Source organism: Neopelma chrysocephalum, unplaced genomic scaffold, assembly GCF_003984885.1.
Source record: "Neopelma chrysocephalum unplaced genomic scaffold, ASM398488v2 Primary Assembly neopelma1_24, whole genome shotgun sequence".
Classification (NCBI taxonomy): Eukaryota; Metazoa; Chordata; class Aves; order Passeriformes; family Pipridae; genus Neopelma; species Neopelma chrysocephalum.
This window is the reverse complement of record NW_020897693.1, coordinates 41,764,390-41,790,538: the sequence shown is the minus strand read 5'-3', so window position 1 is coordinate 41,790,538 and position 26,149 is coordinate 41,764,390. Positions and strand designations below refer to the sequence as shown.

At 42.1% G+C, this 26,149-nt stretch overlaps 4 protein-coding genes and 1 long non-coding RNA gene across 7 annotated transcripts in view; 3 read left to right on the top strand and 2 right to left on the bottom strand.

Annotated features, from left to right (window-relative positions):
• Positions 1–30: 30 nt before the first annotated feature.
• UBR7 (ubiquitin protein ligase E3 component n-recognin 7 (putative)) lies at positions 31–9,146 on the bottom strand. The gene is made up of 11 exons (XM_027673814.1): positions 8,944–9,146; positions 8,662–8,795; positions 8,352–8,412; positions 7,153–7,248; positions 5,983–6,036; positions 4,702–4,807; positions 4,229–4,413; positions 3,534–3,665; positions 2,982–3,144; positions 2,083–2,144; positions 31–1,326 (listed from the first exon to the last, which is right to left on the bottom strand). Exons 1-11 carry the CDS (start codon positions 9,109–9,111, stop codon positions 1,234–1,236), a joined length of 1,254 nt encoding a protein of 417 aa, XP_027529615.1. The 5' UTR covers positions 9,112–9,146; the 3' UTR covers positions 31–1,233.
• Positions 9,147–9,158: 12 nt separating this feature from the next.
• Positions 9,159–11,156, top strand: GON7 (GON7, KEOPS complex subunit). The gene is made up of 2 exons (XM_027673822.1): positions 9,159–9,518; positions 9,601–11,156. The coding sequence occupies exons 1-2, from the start codon at positions 9,299–9,301 to the stop codon at positions 9,729–9,731; spliced, it is 351 nt and encodes a 116-aa protein (XP_027529623.1). The 5' UTR covers positions 9,159–9,298; the 3' UTR covers positions 9,732–11,156.
• Positions 11,157–15,173: 4,017 nt separating this feature from the next.
• Positions 15,174–19,453, bottom strand: TMEM251 (transmembrane protein 251). Of its 2 annotated transcripts, none has more exons than XM_027673803.1 (2): positions 19,298–19,453; positions 15,174–17,306 (listed from the first exon to the last, which is right to left on the bottom strand). In XM_027673803.1, exon 2 carries the CDS (start codon positions 17,288–17,290, stop codon positions 16,895–16,897), a length of 396 nt encoding a protein of 131 aa, XP_027529604.1. In that variant the 5' UTR covers positions 17,291–17,306; positions 19,298–19,453; the 3' UTR covers positions 15,174–16,894. The 2 variants fall into 2 exon arrangements, with proteins under 2 accessions (XP_027529604.1, XP_027529597.1); XM_027673796.1 differs by lacking the exon at positions 19,298–19,453 and adding an exon at positions 17,626–17,767.
• Positions 19,454–19,515: 62 nt separating this feature from the next.
• The window catches only part of ITPK1 (inositol-tetrakisphosphate 1-kinase), a 158,653-nt gene continuing 152,019 nt past the window's right edge, over positions 19,516–26,149 (top strand). Inside the window, exons 1-2 of one of the 2 annotated variants that reach the window (XM_027673761.1) lie at positions 19,516–19,715; positions 20,861–20,951. In XM_027673761.1, the coding sequence (XP_027529562.1) occupies positions 20,902–20,951 (50 nt within the window). In that variant the 5' untranslated portion in view covers positions 19,516–19,715; positions 20,861–20,901. Of the gene's footprint in view, positions 19,717–20,857; positions 20,952–26,149 lie in introns of both variants that reach the window. The other variant, XM_027673754.1, reaches the window with a different exon arrangement.
• On the top strand, positions 22,476–25,517 carry LOC113962992. The gene is made up of 2 exons (XR_003532620.1): positions 22,476–23,212; positions 24,375–25,517. It is a non-coding gene; the product is annotated as an uncharacterized LOC113962992 (long non-coding RNA).

Below are 26,149 nucleotides of genomic sequence, written 5' to 3'. Positions count from 1 at the left end.
TTTGTAAATAAAGTGGTCAGAAACAGTTAATAGTGAGAATGATAAAGGTCTTTGTTCTCAAAAATCATTAACATAGAAGAAGAATAGTACCCCATGGTATAGAAATCCTCAAAAACTAGAACTTTAATGTATGTTTTGGGGGCTGAGGGTAAAGAAAACTAAAAACTACATTAGGCTCCAAAAATTACAAAAAGTCAATTCTTATATGCAGCTAAGTGTAGAGTCTTAAAAGTCAGTGAAACATCTCCCATGCTTATCACAGTGGTTATAAAAAGATTGTGTTTCATACTGTAGCAAAATACCAGGACGCTTCAGGGTTTTCAGCAACATTTATGAAATAGAATAATTTGCTGTAGGCTAGTTTTTGAAATCAAAGCACATTACAAGTCCTATAACAAACCCCCCCATGCTTAGTTTGTAATTCAGTACCTCCTCCTAGATATTGTTTATATTCTAATAAGTGAATTGAGATCATGTGACAATTTTTTTCATGTAAAACATCACTGTACAATATTAGAAACAGGTTTTTTAATGTATAAAACCAGACAGAACATTCTGTTGCATCAAGCCTAACCTCTGATTCCCCATTTCTGACCTGCCCAGGGAGCATTTCCCCAGCGGTGAGCGAGCAGGCAGCAGTGACATGTGGTTTGGCTGCCCCGGAGGGACCCGTGGGTCACCCACAACCACAACTGTGCCCGCTCCAGCCATTGAGGAGCCACAAGCCCTGCACAGGAACAGACACCTCCTGGGTGCAGGAAGCCCTGGCCAGAATTGCTGCACCCCCAGGGGCGAGACAGAGCCATTTACAGCAGGAAAGCAAGGAGCTCATTCCCTGCACTGCAGAGAGGGGAGGGCAGGGCAGGCAGAGCCCACATGGGTTTAGCACAGCCTACAGCTCTAGGCACTGACAGGAGGCTAAAGGCTGAAAGGCTACAGGGAACAAACAGTGACACACTGTTCTGGTAACAAGCCAACTCTCCCTGGAGACAAGGCTGGCTTTTGGGGGAATGCAAAGTTGATCGGTACCGAAATCCCTCTAACTGCAATGGTAAGAACCTGTTAAGAACATGTTTTAGTTGCTACAAATAAAGTAGGAGACAAAATGAAGATGTTTCTTGGACAGCTGGATTTTGATGAGAAGCTGATATACTGAGATACTGAAGATGCCTCTTCTGTTTGCCAGTGAATATTGTTTTCCCAGTGGTCCTTTCAGACCCAAACCCTCTCAGTCTAACTACAGTAGTACTGCATCCTATTAGTCCGTCGCCTTTTCCGTGACTGAAATTCTTCAAAGAAGTGTTGAATGTCTTCTCTTTTAACCACCTAGAAGAGCATGAAACCCAAGTTTTGGTGCAGTGAAAGAGCTCAATTAAAGGATCCCATTTTATCCCCACATGCAATACACAAAGCACGGAAAAGCAAATATCCTGAAGTTTCTCTGATACAGCTCTTCTGTCGCACCCAAAGGAGACAATTAATGCCCAACTTCTACTATAGAGAATAGAAACGAGTTCCCCTAAAGCAGAACAAACACATGGAGCAAAGCTCCCAATGGTACTTTGACTCTTGCTTTTATCATAAGAAAATTTAACACAAAGAAAGATCTTCATTAGCTCACTTCAGTCTCATTCCCATGTAACTATGAATGGCAATACAGCAAATCTGCCACCAAAATGCAAGTGTTAATGAATAATAGCAGGTGCATTCCTGCAGGAAAACAACTGACAAGACTGACAATCATAGGTAGTCCTTATTCTTCTAAGGGTTTAAATTCAATCTAAGAAAAACAGAAAATTTAAGAGCTTTTTTCCCTGAATACTTTTCCTAGAGCAACAGAAGTTTCCTTTAAATGTAAGAACTGCTCTTAGTACTTTGCAAACAGATTTCTGTAAAGTCCCCGTTACCTCTCAGCAATGTCATTAAGGAAATATAAGTGTTAAATTCCAATAAAGTCAGGAATTTCTAATGTCTACTGCAGCACCAGCAACTCCAGAGACAGGAAAAAATATTACAACACAGCCCTCAACAATTCTGTAAAACATGTTTTCTGGCAAACAAATTCTGGAAGTTGCCTCTTACCGTTCCCTCATCTGCAAACCTCCTGAGATAGTCTGTCAGTTCCGTCTTTAAATCATTGTATTCTGAAAGGCAAAGCAAAAGCAAAGAAAACCAAAAAAACAGTTAAGATATCCAGTTTTAGTTTAACACTGGTTCAAGCAAACAACTTGTTCTACTCCTTGTTATTCATTAGGTTTACTTCAGACAAATCTAGGCTTGAACTGGATTATTATTAATAATAATCAAAAAGACAAGTCCAGGTAAACATGAGAAGCCTAATAATTTATGAGACTAACCTATGCAGTGTATCTGTTTGTGTTGATTTCAGAGCAATGTATAGAGTTCAGTGAATGAATTAGTACAATTAATTTAAAGACACTGCAAAAGCCAGCGTGGGTTGTGGCAGAAGGTCCCAGCCTGTAACTTGGGATTGGCCAACTGTCCTCTCCAGAGTGCAGAGCCCTCATCAAAGAGGGAAACACGGCTCCAGGTATAAAATACCTCAGCAATGCTTTGCCAATATTCTCTGCAGCAGACCTGCAGGGGACACCTGACTGGCACTCTCCAGACAGGAGACTGCCAAACAGCAGAACAGGGTAAGATAAATAAGCCAGACAGCATAAGTGCAAATTAATGTTAAATATACACATTAAATACATTACAATCAATACAATACCTAGGATGTTAAACTGGGTGAAGGTTCCCACATCATCTAGTGTCTCACTCGAAGTTGTAAGAACGGGCCAGAGAGGACCAACTTCTCCAGAGTAATCCTGGCTGAGGTGTGCAACCTGTCACTCATCTGCATGTTACTTCAAAAATAGTTTTGACACTACACTGCAAGACCTGATACTAATCTCTTGTGGGAAGCTGTTCAGTTAAAGTGTTAAGGCATATTCTAAAAATGAAGTTGTATTTACCACAGATGAGTTCCACTTGCTGGACTCTGTTCATGCTGTTAAGGGTGTCCATTAAAGGATCTCTTCTCTCTGTCTCTTGGTCACTGGTACCTTTGTTTTCGTAAGCCAAGACAGTGTCACATTCGTCTGTCAGGAACTGGACTTCAAGGTCTGAATACATTTTCTGGAGAATAAAGTAAAATTTACTTTTACGTGACAAAACTTCTCAGATGGGAGATGCTCTCCCCCAATCCTTTTTGTGTTCAAGGTCACAAAGAACAGCAATTATCAGGTAAATTTGTATCCAGCATTTCAGACATTTCCCCATAACAACTTCCAAAACAATCCTAAATTTAAACAACAAAGAAAATATAAACGTTTAGAAGCTTCTTTGTGCTATATTAATTCACAGGAATCAGTGTGTTTCTTTATGTGAGGTGAAGGGGTTTTTCAGTGTTTATATGCAGAGTAAGAACATTTACACAGATTTTACCTAAAGCTCTTCAAAGATTCTCTGGGAGCTCCTCCCTGCCTCTCCCAGATCAGTGATGGTAATGAAGAGAGCATACATACCAAACAGTCTTCACAGGTGCATAATTTGCTCCTCCAGTTTGATGGCCAAAAGGTAGCAGTATCTTTTTTCAAGAATGGCTTGCTTTGGAGCTCCTTCAGCTTGCACACTGGCTCCTCGCTCTTAGTAACTACCTGAATTAAAATGAGACTGTTCAGCACCCTGTAACATCACTTCAAAGACACTCAGTTCTTTCTGGCATGTCCATGTCCTTAGGCAAGACTTTTCTTTTGTCTCAAAGACATTTATTTTTGTAAAAAACCTGTATTACCATCCACATGAGGATTCTGATGTGGTTTTAGCAATCTCCACTAGAAATTTCAGTAGAAATTTCCTGCAATAGCTGTAAGTGTTTAAGAACTCAGAGCTGGACCATCATGCAAGTGCAGTTACAACACATAATACCCCTGTGTAAGAACAAACAGAAGTCCCCTCAGTGTCCAGGCCAGTTGGCTGACAAGAAGGGGTGGATCTAACCCATCTGCAAACAGACACTACATCCTTGGACAGCCCTGTCCCACATCCTACGCTGTGGTCCACAGAGACTGTGCGTCTGAAGTGTCAGTGACTGAAGAGGAACACGGGAACAGACTGGATGCATTCACCCCTTCCCTGAGCCTGTGCAGAGCGAGGTGGGCTTCACCTCACCTGTCAGCAGTATGAAGCTGTGCAGGTCAGAAAAGAAGGCACACTTTACCTCGGGACAGGCAGACCCAGAGCTGGTGGATGGTTCATTAAACTGTTCCGTTTGCTTTTCCTCCTTTGTGTCTTGGTGTTCCACTCCACTTTCTTTTTTTATTTCTTTTTTCTGCTCTTCACTTTCCTCAATCTTCAGGACAATCCCTTCATCTTCAAGAGAGTTCACTTTGGTCAAAGGAGGAACTGGAAGATACGTACCCACATAAGTGAAAATGCTGTGCCAGACAACATACAGCCACCACAGATGTTCTCTCTGCTTCACAGTGCAGTGCTGGAGAGCACCTAGATCCCCTCATACACTCTAAGCTGTCCAAACACACAGTGACCAAGGTATAGAAAGAAACTGCTCCTTCTTTCACCATAGTCTCCTTCACCTCTCATACCCCATTCTAAAACACTCTGCTTCCCAAAATCTAGGAAGCCCTAGGAGAGGGAAGAGGGTATCACAGTTTAAGATCTGATTTGCTTTACCTGCTAATTGCGATGCATAAGCCCATAGGAAATGGCAATGCTTCATGCAGGCCTGGCATACCATTTCATGGAAGTCTCCACTTTCAGGGGGAACTGCACCAAGATGCTGTCAGAAACAAACAAGCACACAGTAGTGAAGCATCTGCTGCAAATTAACAGACTCAACTTCAGGTTTAGAGGAAGGAAAACATCATCTGCCATCACATTTTCAGAACAAGCAAACACTCTTGCTAACTTTCTACAATGACTATTAGAACAATGTGAAGACTGGAAAGAGCTGAAAAAAATTCCAGGGAAAAACTCAAATAATTCTGTTTGTCAACACCCTCTTGTGCCTTCCACATACCCAGAAATCTGATTTCTAAATAATATTCTGCTAAACCGTCCCAAATACAGGAAAGGAGAAGATAGCTCTTGCACACTGCACATTTCAACTCTTAAATGACTTTTTACAATTCCTTCCTTACATGTAAAAGATTGTAAAGTCTTCATACTGATAACATACATAATTCAAGAATTAGCTCCCAAAGCTCTCCATAAACTGGTGAGAACTATTTGGGCAATCAAAAGCACTTAGTGGCTTTCTTTTTAAAAGCATTCCTTTAAAGTTCACAGTGTGCAGCAGAAGAGTTTTCATTCCCACACTTATACAAAAGAATCCAACAGTTTATCTACAGAACACATAACTGAAGCCAATCATCTTTTTTTACTATTCTTTGATCTTGCAACTTCAAACATGAAATTTCACTCGTGCCCTTCAAGGTACAAGAGGCTGAATTCTTACTGCTTACCCATTAAGTAGGACACTCACCACAGTGCTGGGCTGCTTTTAAAACATTTTCCCAAAATTCCAAATCAGGAACAAACAGCACAGTCTGTTCCTCGCTACTTAAATGAATTAGAAGTTTAAAAAGCATTATTTTGAATAAAGAACTATTCAAGTAGTTGATAATGGTGTGCCTCAGTAAGAATCTTTTCCTCACCAACTGTACTGATTTGAGTTTTCCAATTAAAGAGACAGCTATAAAGCTATTACTTTATTCCAAAGTGGTAACCTTCAAAAAGGTAGGACTCTTCCTAGTGTTTCTGGACTGGACAGCAGTGCAAGATTAGACTTTCAATGTTCCTTTGCATAGGAAGAAAACAAATACCTTAAAACTCATGTAATAATCTGTTTTGAGAACTACAGCAAACTTCCCAAGTAAAAACAACCACACAAAACTAACCAACACTAACTCATTTCTGTGCAAATGGCAATTCTGCTATTTATGGTTTCCTTACCCTTCCATGGAACCAGTCTTCACAAACTATGCATTGGATCATCTCATCTGGAATCTAGATGAACAGTCATATTATTAGCATTAATAGCAGCCTCCAGAATCTTTCACAAGCCTCAAACTGCAGTATTATATAAAGTCTGCTCAAGTGAATTGCATTTCCCTCTTCATTCCCCACAGGGAGCTGCCATTAATAAGTAGTTAGTGCTTCACCAGTCAGTTTGCTTCCCCCAGGTTCAACAGCTCATGTCATGTGTCATATTAATAAGGCTGAGGAAATTCCCATTTATTATTACAAAATCTGTTTTCTCAGCAGGGCAAGACTTTCTCACACAAAGAGCTGATAAAAGTTAATACGTTACTGGTATCTTTCTTCCTGTAAACAGAAATGCATGAACAGGCAGCTCAACAGAAGAAAGATACTGCTACTCATGATGTCATCAGGAATGTACAGGAATGCCAGAATCCGAACTTAACTGGTCACGATGCAGCACAGTACAAACTGCTTTGTTATGAAACAATTACTAATGACCTCTTCAGAGATGTTTAGCTATCTCTGCACTTCACAGAGGTGAGCTTATAAAATACTTTTGTTCGTATGTGAAAGACTTGTGCCTTCCTTATTCTTTAAAACACCTGACTTCTCTGACTGCAAACAGCACGTGCAAACCCAGTGCTGTGTTTTAGTACTTCAAACAGACAAAAAGTGTTCTGACTACTGTAAAGGAAAGCTAAAGCCAGTGCTACAAGACAGACTCTCCCCATCCCAGAAGCCTTGTGAGAGCACAGCTGCAGGCACCAGAAGCAGGTTCTGGTCTCTCCTAACACGTGCAATGTGCTTATTCTGCACTCATATGTTTCTCAAGATGATGAGAAACCCATCCCCTGAGGGAACTCTACAACTCCAGAGAGGGGAAAGCAGAGAACTGCAACACCACTTTGTCCAAATGATGGTTTGTCCTCCGCATCTGCCTTTAAGGTATATACATATTTTACCATAAAAAAAAAAAGAAAAGAATTAATTACCTTTATACAGTACACGACAACCAATATGGAAGTTAAGATTTCTTAAAGTGGGATCTTCCTTACGAAGCAGCTCAGTGACCACCCTTTACACAATGTCTTGCATAAATACCATCTGTATACGACTGCTACTGTGTTTTGTATTTCTTACCTCATCTTCAGGATCAGGATAAGGTCTTTTACAAGTACAGTATAATCCATAGAAATTGTCATTATATTTATTTCCTGCATTCACCTTGCCCTTTTCCTGGGAGGAAGGAAGAAGTGTCTTAATAGACAATGCAGTGAAAAACAAAAGACAGAAAATATGCATAATCTGGAAAAAAACAATTTCTGTTCCACTTTAATTCCTAAAAGCAATCATTACATTCATCAGCCTGAATATCCAAGAAGAAACATATTATCCAGACACCTGTGCTGTAAAGTGAGCAACAAACAGGGCATGTGAGGAATGCTGAAGTTGAAAAACAAAAACAGTCTGCCCACCTTTGTAACAATTGGCAACTGTGGTGTCAGACAGATTAATGGACAAATGCTGAAGTTCACTTAACCTGTACAACTGATTTTGCACTGGACTGATGCAGAAGGAAAAACCACTTGATCCATTTCACTAAATGGATTCATTTAAATGAGAAATGGTAACACGTTAAACTTGTCACACCTGTCTCTGCAGGGATCACAGCATGCAGATTAGCTGACTAGCTCTGGATCCCTCCCAGTTCTCCCAGAATAAAATGGACATACACAAAACCACTGACTGTTTCTACATTTGGACTTATTATCCTGGTAGCAACACTGCAGGCAAACTAAGCAGCATCCTGTCACTGCTTCACAGATTACCAACTACTTGACAAGTTCAAAACACCCACCAAGTACGAAAGCACAGGCAGCTTAATACAGTAAAAAACTATCCCATCAGTAGGCTCTGGTGACAACCTGTCAAAAAATATTAGGGCACTAATGCCACCACAAAGAAGGAAAGGAAACTGTCACTTTGACAGCAGCACAGCCTTAAATCTCCTTAACGCAACTGCAAAACTGCAGCCCAAAAGATTCTTCTGAAAGCAGCTTAAAACTAATGAGATATATTAGTGCAGACACCTCAACATGCTGCTGGCAGCGCAGCAATTGCTGCATTTACGGATGACAAGGACCAAACGTTCCCCCTCCTCCCAACATTTCCCTTTGGTCCCTCAACAGTTTTATCTCCTGCTGTAATACTCCCACCTTTCTTAACTTGCTAGGAAGGTTGGAGGCGTCACATGAGTCAGCACCGGCTGAGGCGAGGCACCAGCCTCCCAGGAGTGTGTTATTTTGACTCTGAACGTCTGAAAACCCGCCTGAACTCACCGGGAGTAACTTGCACTGCAGATTCTTGAACTTGCTATTCCCACAGTCACAGCGGAAATTCCTGGAAAGAAAAACGCAGCGTTTCAGGGGGTTTTATTAACCGAGAACGCACTGGGTTTTGTGTTCATAACAATTCCCAGGAGTTTATTGGGATCCACGGGAGCTGTGAGGGACCCGCTGGCGGTTGAGGGGGCGCGTGCTGCTCCCCGCCTCCGCAGCGCGCGCGCTTCCCGCCGCCGGCACGCGAGCCCCGCCCCTCACCCTTCACCCCCGTCCCGTCCCGTCCCGTCCCGTCCCGTCCCGTCCGTACCTCTTCGTGTACAGCTCGAAGAGCCGGTGCGTGCCGTGGCACTCGTAGCTGCAGGCCAGGCAGATCCCCGCCGGCTCCGCGCCGGGCGGCGTGCAGGTGCTGCAGGCGTACAGCGCCTGCCGCTTCACCGCGCCCTGGGGGAGACACCGACCGCCCACGGAATGAGGGGGCGCCGAGGAGAGGGGGGGGCGGTCCCGCCCCGTGCCCCCGCCCCTCTGTCCCACCCCGCTCCCGGCCCCGCCCACTCCCCCAGCCCGCGGCCCCCCCCGGCCCCGCCCCCACCTGTGAGTAGCTGCAGCGCTCGTGGTCGCTGCCCCCCAGCACGGCCCGCGCCTCCTTCTCCAGCTCCTCGTTCTCCGCCAGCACCTCCGCCAGGGACACCACGGGTTCCTCGGCGCCGCTGCCGCCGCCGCTGCCCGGCTCGGCGCCCTCGGGAGCCGCCGCCTCCATGTCCGGGCTGCGCGGGCCGCGAAGCGCGGCGGGAAACGCGGGCGCGGGGAGGCGCCAGGGGGCGCCACGGCGGAAGCGGAATCTCGCGCGCCCCACGTGACCGGGGGCGGTTCGTCGGGGCCGGGCGCGCGGCGGGCACGTGACCAGCGGGGCGGGGCGAGCCCGGCACGTGAGCGGAGAGGCGGCAATGGCGGAGCCGGCGGCCGGCACCGAGCTGGTGGCGGAGCTGCGCGGCCGCGACGGGCGGACGCGGACGGTGCGGGTGCCGTACCCAGCGGCGGAGGGGGGCGAGGCCGCGCAGCTGCGCGGGCTGCGGGGGGCCCTGTCCGAACTGCAGGAGCGGGTGGTGGAGCTGCTGGCGCCGCTGGTGCAAGAGGAGCGGGAGGCGGTGGGCGGCGCGCGGCGCGGTGAGTGGCGGGGCGGGCGCGGCCGGGGCGCTCCGCCGGACACGGGACACCGCCGGCCGCTCACCCGCTACAACCCCGGCAGGTGCTGTCGGGGATGACGACGACGAGGAGGACGACGACGAAGAGGATGAAGGCGAGGACGAAAACAACGTGGACACGGCGGCGAGCGGCGATGACCCGCCCCCGAAGCGGACGAAGGTGCAGCAGCCGTGAGGGCGGCGCTGTGGGGCGAGTGTGCGCTTAGACAGCCCCGTTCCGCTGAACCGACTGTAAGTGCCCCGGGCCCGGTGCCCGGGACGGCTCCTACGGCGCTGCTGCTCCTGTTTTAAAACCGAAATGCCCATCCCAGCACTGTTTTGATACGGAAGCCTTATGGAAAGGATGCGCCTGGGCGTGAGCAGCGTGTTGTTTATGGGGTGACAGTGTTACACTGACAATACTTTTTAGCAAACTAGTTGACAAATACAAAACTTTTCTTAAAAGTCTGATTGCTACATGTTTTTATCGACTTCTTCCATGTCACAGTATTTCTCCATGTGACCTTAACTTTTAAAATAAAGCAATAAAGTCTGGAAAGTTATTTTGTCAAATATGAGCTTAAAATGGTACAAGAGAATTTGCATGGAGAGAAAGCAATATATGACCACTACAGTATCGAAATTAAAAAACATGTGTAGGACTCTGTCTATTCCTGTACAATGTAAGATTATTTTTCCCTACCCGAAAGGCTTAGTCACCCATCAATCAAGTATTTTCCTGGAAGAAGTCAGACAAAGTAGATTAAAAGACTTGGGAATCTTGGTTTCAAAAATTCAGGTTTCGTATTGGCCAGGAAAGTGACAAGTCAGTGTGACTTTGATAATTAATATTCCACAAGTCAAAAACCAGTGTTTGTCCTAAGCCTGTTTTCTCCAAATAGCTTTTTTTTCCCCTCATTTTTCATGCAGCATTCAATCTTTATATACTTACTTCCATGACTGAGTTTTACCCAGGTTGATTTTTAAGCTCATTTGGTAGCTAAGTCAAAGGAACATCACAGCTTAATATTCTCCTAATGTAGAACTCCCAACATTACCTAAAAACAAGAAAAAAGAAAGCAGAGCGATTTTTCTGAAATGCTTTCTAAAACCAAAATTGGACATAAACTAAGGGAAATGTAGTGCTGTTCTACACTGGTTGCTGTAGTTTATTTTAGAAGAGAAGGTATAAATACTCGAGCAACACCTGTGAGTACATTATGTGTAACAGTTCTTGGCTGTATGAATCAGCATAACTCAATCTCTCTGCTAAGCAGCATGATCTTTTTTTAATGATAATGCAGCATGCAGAATGCCATTAGTGTAACAATCGTCTTGCAAGGGGCAAGTTGTCAATGCTGCTTTAGCTCCTAGTTTTTGTTAGGTGCATCCCTCTGTGAACAGATATAAAACACTCCTGATAACCAGTCCATAGAGGCTGAGTCTTCTCTTGCAGAAGTTAACTGCCTGACTTAATAGTGGGAAAAACATTTTGGGGGTTTATTTTCATGTGTTCTGCTGGCATAATTTTTTTATGTATTATGGAAAGTGAGCAAATCTTGGGACTTGTATACAGAGGACAAAATATGGGAATAAATTAATAATTTTTATGAGGACAAAATTGTCTGCATTCATTTGAAATGGGTGAGGGGGAGGGGAGTCAGAAATGAGGTCCAGTAAATGTATCATTGCCATCTTTATGTACTCTTATTCTAAGAAAGTATTTTATTGGCAGATAGGACAGAGTCATATCTAAGGAGAAAAGACCAACTCGAAAGACTAGGGAGGTTTAGTTGCTGAGGACCTAGGATGAGAGAGTATTACACAAATTAATTCTGATTTTTTGTCAAGCTGCAAAATCTTAAAATGATAAAATGCTTAAAGTGTTGTGGGGTAGATAATTTATTGCAGGAAGTGGCTTATCAAAATGGCAAAGGCAACGCTAAGTACAAAAAAATAGCCTCATCTTTTATGAGCTCTGTTCTGTAGCTTTGGAAGCTTGTTGTACAGCTACATCTGAGAGCAGCATTTTCCCTTTTCTTTCCTTGTCCCCCCTGCAGACTTAACACCCCAGCAACGGTTTGAACTGTGGGAGGGCTGAAAAGCAATGTTTAATGTTAGGCAAGAATCTGTGGCCTTTACATATATGTAAGCAGTCCACTGGCACATCAAGGGCTGAAAACCTCTGGTCTAAAGCAACAAACCCTAACTTTACTAGCACAGGAGTAAATGCAGATAACACTCCAGTAAATGGGATACTTTTTTCTGTCAGCCCGGACACAGGAATATGCTGCACCTGAGCTCCAGAAAATACTGATGAACATTGGGTCAAAAACAACCACTCAAGTTTCTGCCTTTTAAGAATCTTTTCTAGTCCTTATTGTAGCCACAGAAGCTTTCATGTGATGAAAAGGGCACTGGAACTTCATGGGACCTTATGCAATTCTAAACTTTAAGTTTGCTTGTGACTGAAGTGCCCTTAACAGAGAACTTCATTTTTCTGGGAGTTGTTGCAACGTTACCTGGCACAGGAAAGTTTAGCGTGATGCGGTTTCCCACTCTCCCAACCCCTTTCAGGACCTACCCTACAGTTGAGTTCTGAACTCCTTCTGGGGAGCCCCTAAATCACCTGTGGCCCCTGCATTGTAGGTAGAGGGGGTAAGCTTTGATGGAAGAGTGATGGCAAATCCTTCATCTCAAGAGAGATGCAGTGCTTTTGTACCTAACCAAATTTCAGGCTGACACAGAACAGGCTCAGTTCACCACACCTGCACTGTTTAGTGCAGTTTGTATGCCTTACTAATAGAACTTGGTTTTACTAGCCTGAGGGGGCTCAATGGATTTCCTTACTAAAATAAAGGGGGAGAATGCTGGTATGTTTATATTGAATTAAGAGCTGAAGTGATACTAAACTCTTGGTAGTATTTAGACAAGAACCAATTACTTCTACTAGTTACAAAACAGAAGAGCAAAAATGTCAAAGTACATCTCCTTCACAAAGACTGGGATTACAACATACTGTTGTTACTTCTTTGAAATACTGAATTTGCTGGTTCAAACAACTTTGAGGCTAAATCCACAAAGGAATTTAACAGGTTGCAGTGTTCTGTGTTTAAAAAGTTTAAAATCAGATATAAATCTATGAGGCACACAGATAGTTCTGTGAGGGAAAGGGGCCAATCCCATTATGCCCAATAACTGGGGCATTGTCTAAAACTGCAAGACCTTTTCTATTTCCCAGGAGAAAGGTCCATTGTCATCATTTTCATTAAAGGGTTTGAATGCAATTCACCCATTGCAGCCCCTATGTAATTTCCACTCACTCAAGCTTATAAGTTCTTTTATACACAATGTATTACAAATATCAGGTTCTCTATTAAATACAGAGTAATCTGGCAGTTAGGACATCATGGGACTTAACATGTGGTAATGAGGCTAACACTCAGGGGTGTAAACAACTGAAGAGTGGTTTGGGGCACAACCACTAGCCAAATGTATTAGTCATGAGTACTACTCCCTTTGAGGACTGACTTGAGAAGTACCTTCTTATGTCTGTAGCATGTTCTTCCTTCCCAGAAGAAACCTGCACCATAGGGTTAGCCTTAAGGAGAGCTAAGATGAGTCCGTTCTTAAAATTTAACTACGTGATAAAGTTATTAAACTGCTTTCATGCATTAGGTCATATATAGAAAACAGGTTCTCAAAGACTGGCACATGAAAAGCAGCATTTTTTTAGAAACTAATAGAATAATAAACTAGAGAACATCCATTTAAGAAAACAATGGACTAGGCAAGAGAAAATAATAATAGGTATCCTGCACAAACTGGAAAGTTTTGTTCTAAGGATAAGTCAATCTTTATATTTTTAATTAAAAACCAAGCTTGCAGTTTTACTTTGCTGCTGGAAGAGACATGTCATAAGGAACATATTTATTGCAACTTACTTCAGTTCCAAGTTTGAAGGGCTGCAGCCTGATGCTGTGCTCTTCCTTAGACCGACTCCCCCATGGCAGGAAGTGAAGAACAGGCTCAGTAGCACTTACAAACAAACACGTGGCAGCCTGAGACGGGAAGGCACTGTCAGGTGAAGGTCAAGCAGCTAAAGAAACTGAGACTGCCCATGTGATGTTCAAGCAGTCTGCCAATGCTTTATCTTGAGACAAAATGCAATAAAAAGAAATCCAGGGTAGGTGGCATACAGATGACTATTAATCACCCTTGTGCTACAACTACTCACTTTGTTGGCAGAAAGTTAAAGCTCTGAATGATTACTAAGCTAGTAGAGTTTAGCAATCTTCTGAGGACTTTGTTACTGCTTCTATTATTCCAGCTTCTGCTGTAGGAAGCTCTTCAAGATCAGGTTTGAGGTAACTCATTTTCAGTCAAAAGACTATGAGCAAAAATAGCTTTCCCACCCCTAAGTGAAAGTTACAGCAATTCATCTTTGCTGCCTAGTCAGTGAAAACAACTAAATAGATTTGTATAAGCAAGTTCTAGCATAAGCTAATCTTATACTAGGTTAATGCCACTGCCCTAGAAACAGATTTGTGCCATTATCTGCCAGTTATGATCAAGAACTAATTGAGAAGTACTGTAGTCTTTAAAGAGGTTGTAAAATTTACTTGAGCTTGATTATCCCAAAAGCTTGTAGATTATGTCAATCTGTGTTACAGGCAGTTATCTTTTGTGATTCAGAGCTAATTAGCATTGATACTACCTACAAATCTTCATAATAATTAAGCTTAAAGTTATTTCACTACTTCTTTTTTTAAAAGACTACAATAAAACCCAATTTATTATTAATTTTTATAGTCTTTACTTACTCTGTCGGTAAGACTTCATCTCTTGATGTTCTCCTGGTGCCAAAAATGCTGGAAGCATCAGCAGAGCTAACTTTGCTCTTCTCCTACTCCTATTGTCTAGTATTCCTATACACTATGTTGATAGTTTAAACTAATTCTCTCCACTGCTGCTTTCAACTTTGAGCTGAAGTCCTTACAGACACAGCATTTGCCTGAATTAAGATTTTGTATCTTTCTGTAGTTAGTTGTAAAGCTCTGATGTCAACATCTGTAATCCAAAGCCAGGCTTCTGATGGAAAAGTCTACAAACACAAACCGCCTTTCTGTAAGACACCACTGTGCTCAGCACGTGCTCCACATCCAGACAGCTTGGCTCATCCCACCAGGCATGCTGATGAGTTTGCTAAGGGTCACATGCTTGCACAACAGAAACTTAGGCAGTTCTTACTACCATTTTCTATTTTTTATGCTTCCTCTTTAATTCTTTAAATAACTCTTTAAATAATTCCATTTGGACACAACATAACTGCTCAGATTAAAACTACGGCACCAAGTTACAAACAGTTTGGCCAGAGGTATCTCTCTGTTATACACAGGTGAAGAAACGACAAAGGGATTCGGTTTTATCCAGCCAGTCTCAAAACTCCATGCTACCTACAAGGGCACAGAGCATAAAAGGACAACAAAAAAGATGAACCGAACACACATCCTGAGGGAAGGACAGCTACAGCAGCTGGCAGCCAGCACTGCTGTCTGGCAACAAACATACACAAGAAAAGAAAACCAAAACCAAAAAAGAAAAGCCTTTGATATGCATCTGCGTTAACAGACTTCTGTTTATAAACTTTGAAAAGTTTTTATTTTATAGATAAATAGCATGGTGATTTTAAAAGTTGGGAAACAACACAACTTAAAAGCTCTGATTCCAAAAGATAATAACTACTCATAAGAGTTTATAATTTACTCCAGCATACTGAGATGGCAGCTCCCTCCTTTTCATATTGCACTTAGAACTCAAAACCTTCTTGTAAAGGCTACATTGTTTTCAGGTCCAAGCACTGATGCTGACAATTGAAATCAGTGTCTCAAAACATCTCCAAATGCAAGCAGAAAGTTTAAGGTGTTTTAACTGCCATGCTTAAACACAGCAAAACTGAAAATAGTGTTCTCTTTCCAAAGTGAGAGAAAGCTGATATTCCCAGGATTCCCTTAATGCAGTCAGAAATGGATTATCATTTGTGATGATTTGGTATGGACAATCATATACAGCTGAAATGATAATTGAGGAGTTTAGCTCATAATTCTTTTGGGCCTACTGCTTCTGAAGAGTGTATTTTGCACTGTTTTCATATTTGTAAAGTTACTTCCATCATGCCTGGGTCAAAGATTTAGTTATTCTAAGAAGTAAAAAGGGACAAGAGGAAAGAACAGATTTCACTCTTATTCAAAATATACAATACAGCAGTTAGACTTAAAAGCTATGCCCAAACAGCACTGAAAAATAGAGGTTGAAACTATGACAAGAAATCTCAGTGAAATTTCAGTGTGACAGAAGAAATTTGCATTCATTACAAGAACGAGAAGAAAGTAAATTACTACTTTGAATTTCTAGAAGGAACATGATTATTTGTCTTACAACCTGTTTCTAGCATCTCCCCAACCTAATACCAGTTAACTTTCCCAAATTCAAAGTTTTTCCTAATTATGTCAGTGCTCCCGGAACATGGTTTTGCATCATGTCTGGAGTGAAGTTAGAATGGTCATAAATGTCAGTAATTTTATCAAGTGAGATAATAGAAGAAAACATAAAAGAATTTTTGTGCAGACTACAGGCCAATTACAGCGTAAGCTGGTTTTGATGTCATAGGAAAACAGCTTAAAACACCAAGCTCCAGGCCTATGCCACTCCTCACTGCCTACTTACTACACTGTTGTGGTCACTGAAAAAAAGTAGGCTACCACAGGAAAAACAGTACTTTTTCCCTTTAAATGTTTGCACAAACTTTATTCTTTGCTTCCTGTTTTTATATCTAAACTTATTTTTTAAAAACTCATTAAAAACAGCACTGATGTAGATATTACTTAGCAAAAAGAAAACCGAAAAAGAATCGTGTTAAGTGCAGCTTTTATAATCACGTTCTCATTTTTTTTTTCCTTTTACATTTACCACAAAAGCAGCATCTTTTCATTGATTTTACTCCAAGGGAAAACATAGGAAATCACTTTTTTGCACAGAGGAGTAAAGCTGTGGACCAGAAACTCGTTTCCCCACAGGACGTTTCAGATGGAGTGTTGCGATTTTGCATCATTAAGGCAAAATGAGGAATACTTCCATTACATGTCACACAGGGCTCTCCCACTCTGGCTGCTTGATAGACCCATAATTAAAAAACCTTTATAGTTACTTTTTTTTTTTAAATAGAAAACAGTCACTCTCTTCATTGCTTATCAGTTTGAAAGAAAAGGCTCTTTCCGGCCTTCACTCAGAACTTCAGTCTTGTGATTAGATCAGGCATATGCAATTGCTTCAAAACAGCAAGAGAAACTAGAACTTGAGCTAAGTGTCAATCAGTTGTAATCTACTGATCTGATTAGAGGCCTTCACAAATGTTTGATGACGATTGCAAATAACAGCCAAGCAGATAGGAATGATGCAGTACCCAACAGTTTTGGGGTCAGCTCTTGTACAGGAATAGAGAAACAAGAACATCTGTAAATATGGTATTAAAAATATTATAGTCCACAGCCAAAAAGGCAAGGATAGCAGTCGTACTTTTAAGGAGTGCGTCCATGTGGTTCCTTCCTGTGGCTCCTTCGGATGTTGCTGAATGTGCTCCAGTGCTAGTTTGTTGTAAGTCTCATTGATTTCAAAGACATAATAAAAAGCCGCAGCACTTGCTAACAAGTACAGGCCCACACCAATCCATCCCATCCTCTGGCGGAAGTTCATCATTCTCCATGCTCTGCACCTGGAACAAAAGGTGACATAAACATTTAGTACAGCTTGGGAAAGAGGAGACACAGATGAACTTTGGTTCTTGTAACTTAACTTTCTATAACTTTTCATTACACATTAGTTTAAACAGCACACACAGCAATTTCTGAAGACTCAAATTCTCTCTGCTTCATAGAAAATGACAGTACTCTGCCAGTAACAGGTTAATGGTAAGGACCCACAGAGCTCTATCGATGGCTCTGGCTATTCTAGGGTCTACTGGCTGTCAGGATATACCCAGTCAAAAGACAGAGTGAACACAACAAAAGTCATCAATTGGATAGATTACTTACCCCATTTGCCCTCAGTGTGTCTAGACACAGGGTGGGATAACACAAGATTTTCTATAAATATTTAAGTTTGGAAAGTTCTTTGATGTCTGCAAGACAAACGTGCTGCTAGACAGCCAGTAACAGGAGCATCATTGCTTGTTTGTGGTGTAGCAATGTCCAGTTGTATTAAGCTCTAGCTGAGTGCCCATCTGTGAACCATGTTTTCAATTTGAACATCAGAAGATATGTACTAAAGGTATGTATTTGCACACATGAAGGTACTATAAGCGTGTTACTTGCACCTAATTGTATTCCTGCTGTCCCTGTGCGGACAGTTGCCACAGCCCTTCTGAAGGAATGGAGCTGCACACCTCTACTGTTCAATGCCTCGGTGCAGAACAAACCAGACACCCCTCAACTGGCACTTTTCAGGAAAAGCACAAATTATTGGAGCACCACAGATACTACTGGGCCTAATTTTAGCTGCTTCAAATCTCCAGCTGGCAGCATGGGATCTAGGTGACTGGAAACACTCTTCAATCCAGTCACAAACACTCCAGCTGAAGTACCTCCATACAAAGTCATCACCTCTTTCCCTCAAAACAGCCCTTGCTCAGGGCAGGGAGAACTACTGCAGCTGATTAGGGCTCCCCTAACAAACAGGCTTTTTCAGACTTTTGCTTTTCCTACCTTTTTTAAGAGAGGGGTAAAATCCATCTATGTAATGCTGTTTTAAGAGAATGCATTAAGCCTTAAAATATTAGAAAGAAACGCACATTTAAGAATGAATTATGCATACAGAACAATGACGATTCATGGAAGTGTGAGATTTTTACCATAAGTGATAAAAAAAATCACTACCCCTTTCTAAATCACCCTTTCCGAGCTCGACTATTTGGTTAGCAATCTTGAAAGGCTTCCTGGTTTTACCTAAGTGAAGGGTATCCTTAATCTTGACCTTACAGAATCTGGTCAGAGTAGCCCTGGAGAAATTGTTCTGGCCCTCACACTGCTGCATTCATGGTGGCTAAAACAGTCACGCATACAAGGATATTAAACACCTGGGAAAGAACAGTAAATACCTGAGAATACCATTACTTATGTCTACGATCGCTACTTCTTGTTTAGCTGATCCTTCTATATAACTTAACTGCATTATTTCCCTTTGATACACCGAGTCAATAGTTTTAGTAGGACACCTGAAAAATTTGTGTAAGGAGTTGTTAATCTACTGGGTAACACTGGAACCCCCGAGTCCACGCAGCAAACAAGCCGCTGGATGTTTTTTCCAGCAATTCAGCATTGCCAAGCTGGCTCACGAGTTGTCGCCTTCGAAGAAAATAAATCTTCGGAAGGCAATTACATACTGAAAGCCCAAGCACTATTAAAACAGTAGTGGATTTAAGAAGGTAAACAGCCGCGGATTTTGATCCTGCCCTTGAGCAGTGGTCAGAAGAGCAGCCTTAGCTCCGGGTTACACCAAAGGAGGAAACACTCAGGAGTTTTCTCATTCTTACTCTCCGTTTCCAGACTCCATTGTAACTCGCAGCTTTCGGGGACACCCGTGATGGTTACCGGACCCGTTCACCCCCACTGGGGTCTCCTCCCTCCACCGCCCGCCGGACCCGTGCTGCTCCAGGCAAGACGCGCCTCGCCGCCAACCGGTCCTTCCCCGGCGCCGGCAGCCCCTTACCTTGCTCCGGCGGAGAAGGAGGGAGCGGGAGGGCGGCGGCGGGCGGCCCGCTCCCCTCAGCCCGCGCCGCGGCGCCGGGAGGCGGCGGGTGCCGCGGTCCCGCCCCGCTGCCCGCCCGCCGCCATCGCCCCCACCGGCACCGCCGCCACTTCCGGCCCGCGCCAAAGGCTGCCGGGGCACGCGGCCGCATCCGGGGCGGGCGCCTTGGCCGGCCGCCATCTTGGCTCGGGCGCGCGCCACTCGTTGGCGGGGGCGGCTTCGTCCAAAATGGCGGCTGCGCCGAGGGGCTCTTGGCTGCCTCGCGGGGGGAGAGACCCAAACTGCTGTGTTTGGACAGGGGCTGTGGCGAGGGAAATACTAATAGAGGCTACTGTGTTGTGTAACAGCCTCCAACAACTGTATTTAAAAACCAGTATATGCTAATACATAAACATGGCTGACTGGCTTATTTCTATTGAATTAAGTTATTAGGAAATATTATATTCTTATTATCCCATGGCGGGGGGGATGGTGTTGGGACTAGATGATCTTTAAGGTTCATTCCAACCCCTTAACATTCTGTTATTCTATGATCTACTGGGTAAAATCCTTTAATGAAGCCAAAAGATCATTTAAATTAAGCAAAAAAATTATCCGGCCAAGTGTGCGCCATTCAGTGACAACACCACAATGATGTTGGGAGAATTTGTGTGTGCAGAACGTGTTTGCCTGAATTCAGGAACTGTGTGGTGTGATGTGCTCTGTGTTAGTTAATTCAGTAACTGCATAGTGTTATTTGTGAAATGAAAACTTATTACTAAATCATATTCCCAAAGTAATGAGATAACCACCATTTCTCATAGAGAAAGCAGCAGTGGCCAAAATTCACATTCATCCAACTGTAGTTAAAAAAAGAAGGCTAAAATAGAATTTAAAAAGGGATGTTCAATAAAAAATAAAAGATGCTAAAGCAATGGCATTTCTTTTTTTGGATGTAAATAAGTATATACGCATAGGATCTTCTGCCATTTTTCTTGGAGGATTTAGTAGGTATATGTGAGGCAGTATATAAGAGCTGCTGCAAAATTAAATTTATGTTGGCTTATCCTGCTATGTTTGGTGTTAAAATTCAAAGTGTTAGAGGCTGGCGTTTTGGGTTATATTCAGGACAGCTGATGACTAAGTGCACGAAGCTGCAGATATCATTAGTGAAAAGAGACACTGCTGAGAGCCCACAAGAGTCAGCATATAATATAAGTTCTCTGGCACAGAGCAACTACACCTTAGGCCATGCTGCTTTTTTAAAAAATTATTGCTTTAATCATTATTGAACTAAAGGCCCAAAAGTGACACAAGATGGCGCCCGGCACCGCAGGCAGAGCCAGCCTGAGCAAAACCCCGACTGCCAGGTTTTGCACTTGAATTCAGCTGAATGAGGATTTCATTACCTTTCGTGAAGTTTAAATAACCCGTTAGTGTAGTTCTGATGAAAGATGTCGACGTGAATAGCTACATAGCTAATGAATAGCTAATTATCCCTGGGACAGTTCTCTTGACTAAATTCCATTCTTTCTGTTCTTACAGGTGGTGAGGTCCCAGTTGATCTATAACAGAATAAACCTCTTATGGAGCTGACAGACTCAAGCATGGCTATATTGCATTTTCTTATTTTGAGGTTAGTGGTAATGATGGGAAATGAAATAGTTACCACAGAGAGCCTATTTTCTTTAAAATACCAACCTAGATGTCAAAGAGAAGGGTTTCAGTACAAATTAATATGCGACTGTGTGAATATATGGCTTGGCAGTGTGCTAAGTGTAAAGCCTACATTTGCACTTAAGATTCTGAGGAAAAGGGATTGGAATGTAGGACTTATTTCTACTTAGGAAGCCTGTCTTTTCTCTGAACTGTTGGAGTTGGAAAGGGAGGAGGGTTTATGATTTAACCAAGCAGGTTAAAAGACCCAACCATGGGTCTTCTCTTCTGTGTTAAGCATAGGCCTGAGACTATGGTTATGAAGAGAAGGATCTAAAAAAATCGAGGAGTTATTATAACAAACACAAGGCCTTTGAAAGCTAAGGTATAACACCAGAGAAAGTGATTTGTAATATTTTTTGGCTAGATCCCAATCTGCATAAATTCAGTGTTATGCTTAACCTTTGGCATAGTATAGGAAGGGACACAGCAAATAGCTCAGCTGAGGGTTTGATTGGTTAGTTAGTTTTAGCAGCAGCTCTTTGAGGGGGGAGGGAAGCGACTGTTCTCAGCTTTAGAAGGGTTTCAAGCTAAATTCCAGTCATGAGGGCTGTTAATAATAAGAGGAAAGAATTCGTGAGAACTGGTAATAAGGAGAAAGAACTAATACTCTGCATATTGAAATGAGAACATATACCTGGTGAGACTTAATTCAGCTTGCAAACCACAGGAGAAAACAGAAGTCTGTTCAATCCAAAGGAAATAATATGTCATGAATAGAATCAGAGAATTAATCATGGGATTTTGTGGCATTAACAAAGAAAAAAGCATTTCACTTAGTTTTGTCAGGTGGTGTATTTTTGTAGAAATACTGGGTTTATTTTGAAGGTAAAACAGAAAGGCATTGGGAGCAGTGGGGCTGGCTGCTCCATCAGGGGCAGGAGCCAAGCATGATAACACAGCTGGTAGGGCAGAGCCTCACTGCCCACAGTACCTGAGCAAAGCAAGCAGGACACACCACATTCAGCCAGAATGTACAGGCAAGCAACAAAGCAGGTCCAAGGTCAAGCTGGGAAGGCAGTCCACAGGTTAGGGTCAGGTGCAATGAGGAGAACTTGGGTCAGACATAACCTGGTGATTGTCATACAGATCCATACTAGTAAGAAAAGACTGAGCTCAAGCTAGGAAGTCAGTCTGTAACTCCAGGTCCTGATGAACATGGTTTGACACAGTCATGACCGAGCTGGAGACCCATACTCCTAATACATAGGTCAGGCATGGTCTGAAGCCCCAGGGCTCAGTTTAAGTGAGGCTCCTGAGCCCTTGGGAGTTGGGCAGGTGAGGATTGTTGGGCCTATTAAGGCCTGTTCCTGCACTCAGGATCCTGACAAAGTACATAGGATAAATGAGGGCTGACAACAGGAATCAGAAGGCTTAGTTGTAATCTTTGAGTCAAACAAAGTTTTCATAAAACAGTATTAATGAAAGGTCTTCACTAGACTTAGATTATGGCCAAAATAGAAAAGCAAAAGTAGAAGACCTGAGACAATTACCAAACCAAAATTAGTTGGGCTTCCAAATGGAAGGCAGAAGCTGAAGGACAGAATGCATCTTGCATTCTTTTGGGTGGATCTTTATGTTTATATTTAACGTAGTTGTACTAGGTTCTCATTGACAAGTAACTGAGAAGGGAGACTCTATTACAGAGACATTTCTGTCAAGACAGTATTTGCCTTCCCCTTTGTAGGACGCTGAGTTTTGATTCAACAGGAACACTATGTTCCCAGATCTTTTCCTTCTTAATCATCGGTCTAAACCACACACATGGCTAGAGCACTGGGATCCCTACAGACTCCATGTGTGCTGGGATTCCAAGGAGAAATCTGGCATAAATGAGGAGAACAAGGCATGAGCACATGTGTTTGTCCTATGAAGATCACACTCAACCTTAAGCCAAGAAGGTTAGACTAGTTTTAGGGTAGGGCTAAGTTGAGGAGTGAGGGATGAAACACAGATCTCCTTGAAAGTGCTCACTTGCTGGTTATGGAGAAGGAGGGCAACTGAAAGAAAGGAAGATAAGCTCCCATCTCTTCCTTATACTTGGAAGGTGGGGCACAGAAGAGCAAACTGAAGAACCACTGCTTTGATCAGAGAAAGAAAACATACATGGAAGCCCAAGCCTCACACGACATCTGCCCTCATCTCTAGCTGGGCAAACTCCCCTTTGCGTTACAAGAAGAGGTAGTGCTGTGTTTATAAAGAAATGCAGAAGGAAAAGGTTTTTCAGTGAATCTGAAGTAACACATCTGAAAAACTGAGGAGGCATATTGGGAAAATGCCTTTTTTTTTCCTTTTTTTTTTCTCAGAACAATGTTTACAGTACTCATGTGAATTTTTATCAGTGAGTGCATGAATGCCCAGTGTTTTTGCAGCTTGCAGCTGTTTTGGTTGTTAGATGTAGTTGCAGTGAATTTGATAGTATCCTGTTGTGGTGTAATAAGTTGTTTTGATCAGTTTCTTATCATTTACTGTGAGTCAAAAACAGTAGTTTCCTTCAATTCATATGTTTTATTTCATGTTTTATGAATCCTTATTTTGTGTTTTAGAACTTTTGTTTCTCCTGAAAGTAAGGCTACAATCTTCCGATTCCCCCTTTTTCTTAGGCGGTTATTTTTCTTGTACTATTGTCTTTCTTTGAACTTCTTTGTTGGAAACATCTGTTTTCTCAGAGAGTGTACCACATTTATTTGGGAGCATGTAAGACATTTTTCTATATGTTGGCATTTTTATATTTTATGTCTTCTCCTTTTGAATTGAAATAGTATATTTGCTTGGTTTGGCTACATTGACCACAAAAAGCAGAAATATTCAGTAAGCTGTGTGTAATCCATGGTGATCTTTTCCTCCTTTGACTTGCTTTATATGCTTTGAAATGTTGGGAGCTTAAATTACCTTAATCTTTAATTCTCAGTTCCTGAAATTCTTCTACACTTTGTTTGTTAGCAGCAGCCACATCTGAGTTAAGCTTCAGGCAATCATGTTAGCCAGGTCCTCTGAATACCAGCCATACTTTGTTCTTGGTTCTAGAAATATTTACCATCTTTCCAACAAACTTTTTTATATTTACAAATGGAATAGCTATCTCCTTCTCCCAAACATCCACAGTAAACATCTGTCAAAGGAAGACTTACACACTACTACCCTTTGTCAAAGTGCCTATAAAGAAATGAGTCTTTTATGAAGAAGGGCCTTGGCATTTTAGACTGAACTCTTAGTCTTCATTACACTGATGCTCCTTGTTCATTAGTTACCAGTGAATATAATCCTCATGTCTACATTGTCTGTGGTAAAACAATTTCAGCAAGAAAGAGATAAAATCTTTGCTTTTACCCTCTGTTTTCAGCCAGTTACAAAGTGTCTTCAAAGTTGAGCAAGAGCTGACAAAACACACGGAAAGAATATGGGCAGAGGTGGCTGGTGACTGACTGTTTCTCTCTGTGGCATTTATTTAAACAGAGGACAAATGCAATTTTTGCAGAAGCAATGCAGATACTGATCTCACAGCTCCAGCAATATGACCCTGCATTGTACTGACCTTGAAGGAAAGAGATCTGTCCTGAAGAATTTTGGTCAGAGGAGTTTATGGTTACCAATTGCATTTCAGCAAAACCATTATTCATTACAATTTCTTGTTTTTAACTAAATCTACACAAATAATATTAAAAAAAAAATCCACTTCCAAAGCTGCCATTAAACTCCTGAGAATTCTGATTTTCCATGATTTCAACTAAAGTCTGCTCATACTGCCAGAAAGGAACAGTTACTGAATTTCCATGCTGAGTTTGCTGCTGCCAACATGTTTGGTCATGTAAACAAGTTCACTGAAAAGTCACTCATGCTAAAAAGAAAAACAGATTCACAATGAGGGGTCTGCAGGCCAAAAATGTTGGGTTTGGTCAGATGGCCTAAAAAACAGTAAAAAACGAAAAATCCTCTCTGAGAGTCATTCACTGGAGATATGCACTGTTCCTCCTTCTTCTGTCTATACAGATATTCCAGGAGAATCATCTGACCACCTGAGAGAGTGACAGCTCCATCCTCACAAGAGGAGGTTACAATGACACTCTTGCTTTTCTTTTTAATTTCCGCTAACTAACTCTGTGGTGCTTATGTGAAGCAAGTCAGTAATATCAAAGAATGGTTTTAGAGAGATTTAGTTATTGTCCCTTCTGAGATTCCCAGTTTCCAGGCTGTACCTATCTTGCTTTAGACTGTGAAGGATGTGCAGCAGGGAATATCTGTATTCAGACTTTCCTGAAGCATAACTTTCTTTTACTAAAGAAACACTGAAAGAACACAGTTCACATTAGGCCTTTTCCCAAATTCAAAGGATCCCAACTTTTTTGTGTATAAACCAAGAGGAAGGTTTGGGGGGGGGTAGACAGGATATTGTTTAAGATGTGCAGGATCTAAGCTTTCATTTAAAAAAAAAGGAGTTTGTATATGTGTCCTTTTTTTTAGGACTCTTCCCTGTGTCCTGTTAGAGCTTAGGAATTAGCCCATAGTTACCAACTTCTAAAATATACTGCGAGAGGGATATGTGTAAGACATCCATCTATGCCATGTGAGAGTTGATAGGTTGTTAGTCACAGAAAAAAAACAGAACTCCCCCTTTCCTACAGAAGTATTAATATCTTCTTTTCTATATCACTTAAATTCATTCTGTTCTTAAAAGCTTTATTTTTTTTTATTCTCTAGAGCACTTCAATCACCTAGTGTTTAGATACTTCATAATATTTTATTATTTGAAGATTTTGTACACAAACCATTGATTTGTCCCTCAACCGTAATCTTATGTGGTTTTATTTTCAGTACTGTTCTGTGTATTCTTTGCTTATCCTTGAAACCCACAATTTAGGTTTCACATATAAATAATGGAAAGGATTGTGTTGGGCACTTGGGAGTGACTGGTACCTCAAAATGTTACGCAGTCAGTCCCATTTACTGACGATATTTATTTAACCAAAACTGATAGTTTTTGATGTTCTGGTAAAACTCCATGGTTCAGTTCCCTGTTGAGCTGCCTGCCTGATACAGCAGATATCCCTTACAGTTCTCCCATTTTTTTGTGTTTTCAATATTCCTTCCTGGTCCCTAAAGAGGGAAAATAGAAGCCTG

Coding starts and splice junctions, on each gene's coding strand:
- UBR7 (XM_027673814.1), bottom strand. CDS start 9,111: ATGGAGGCGGCGGCTCCCGAGGGCGCCGAGCCGGGCAGCGGCGGCGGC. Junction 6,037..7,152: donor ATCCTGATCCTGAAGATGAG/GTAAGAAATACA, acceptor CTGTTCATCTAG/ATTCCAGATGAGATGATCCA. Junction 4,414..4,701: donor TTATGCATCGCAATTAGCAG/GTAAAGCAAATC, acceptor CGTATCTTCCAG/TTCCTCCTTTGACCAAAGTG.
- GON7 (XM_027673822.1), top strand. CDS start 9,299: ATGGCGGAGCCGGCGGCCGGCACCGAGCTGGTGGCGGAGCTGCGCGGC. Junction 9,519..9,600: donor GGTGGGCGGCGCGCGGCGCG/GTGAGTGGCGGG, acceptor CAACCCCGGCAG/GTGCTGTCGGGGATGACGAC.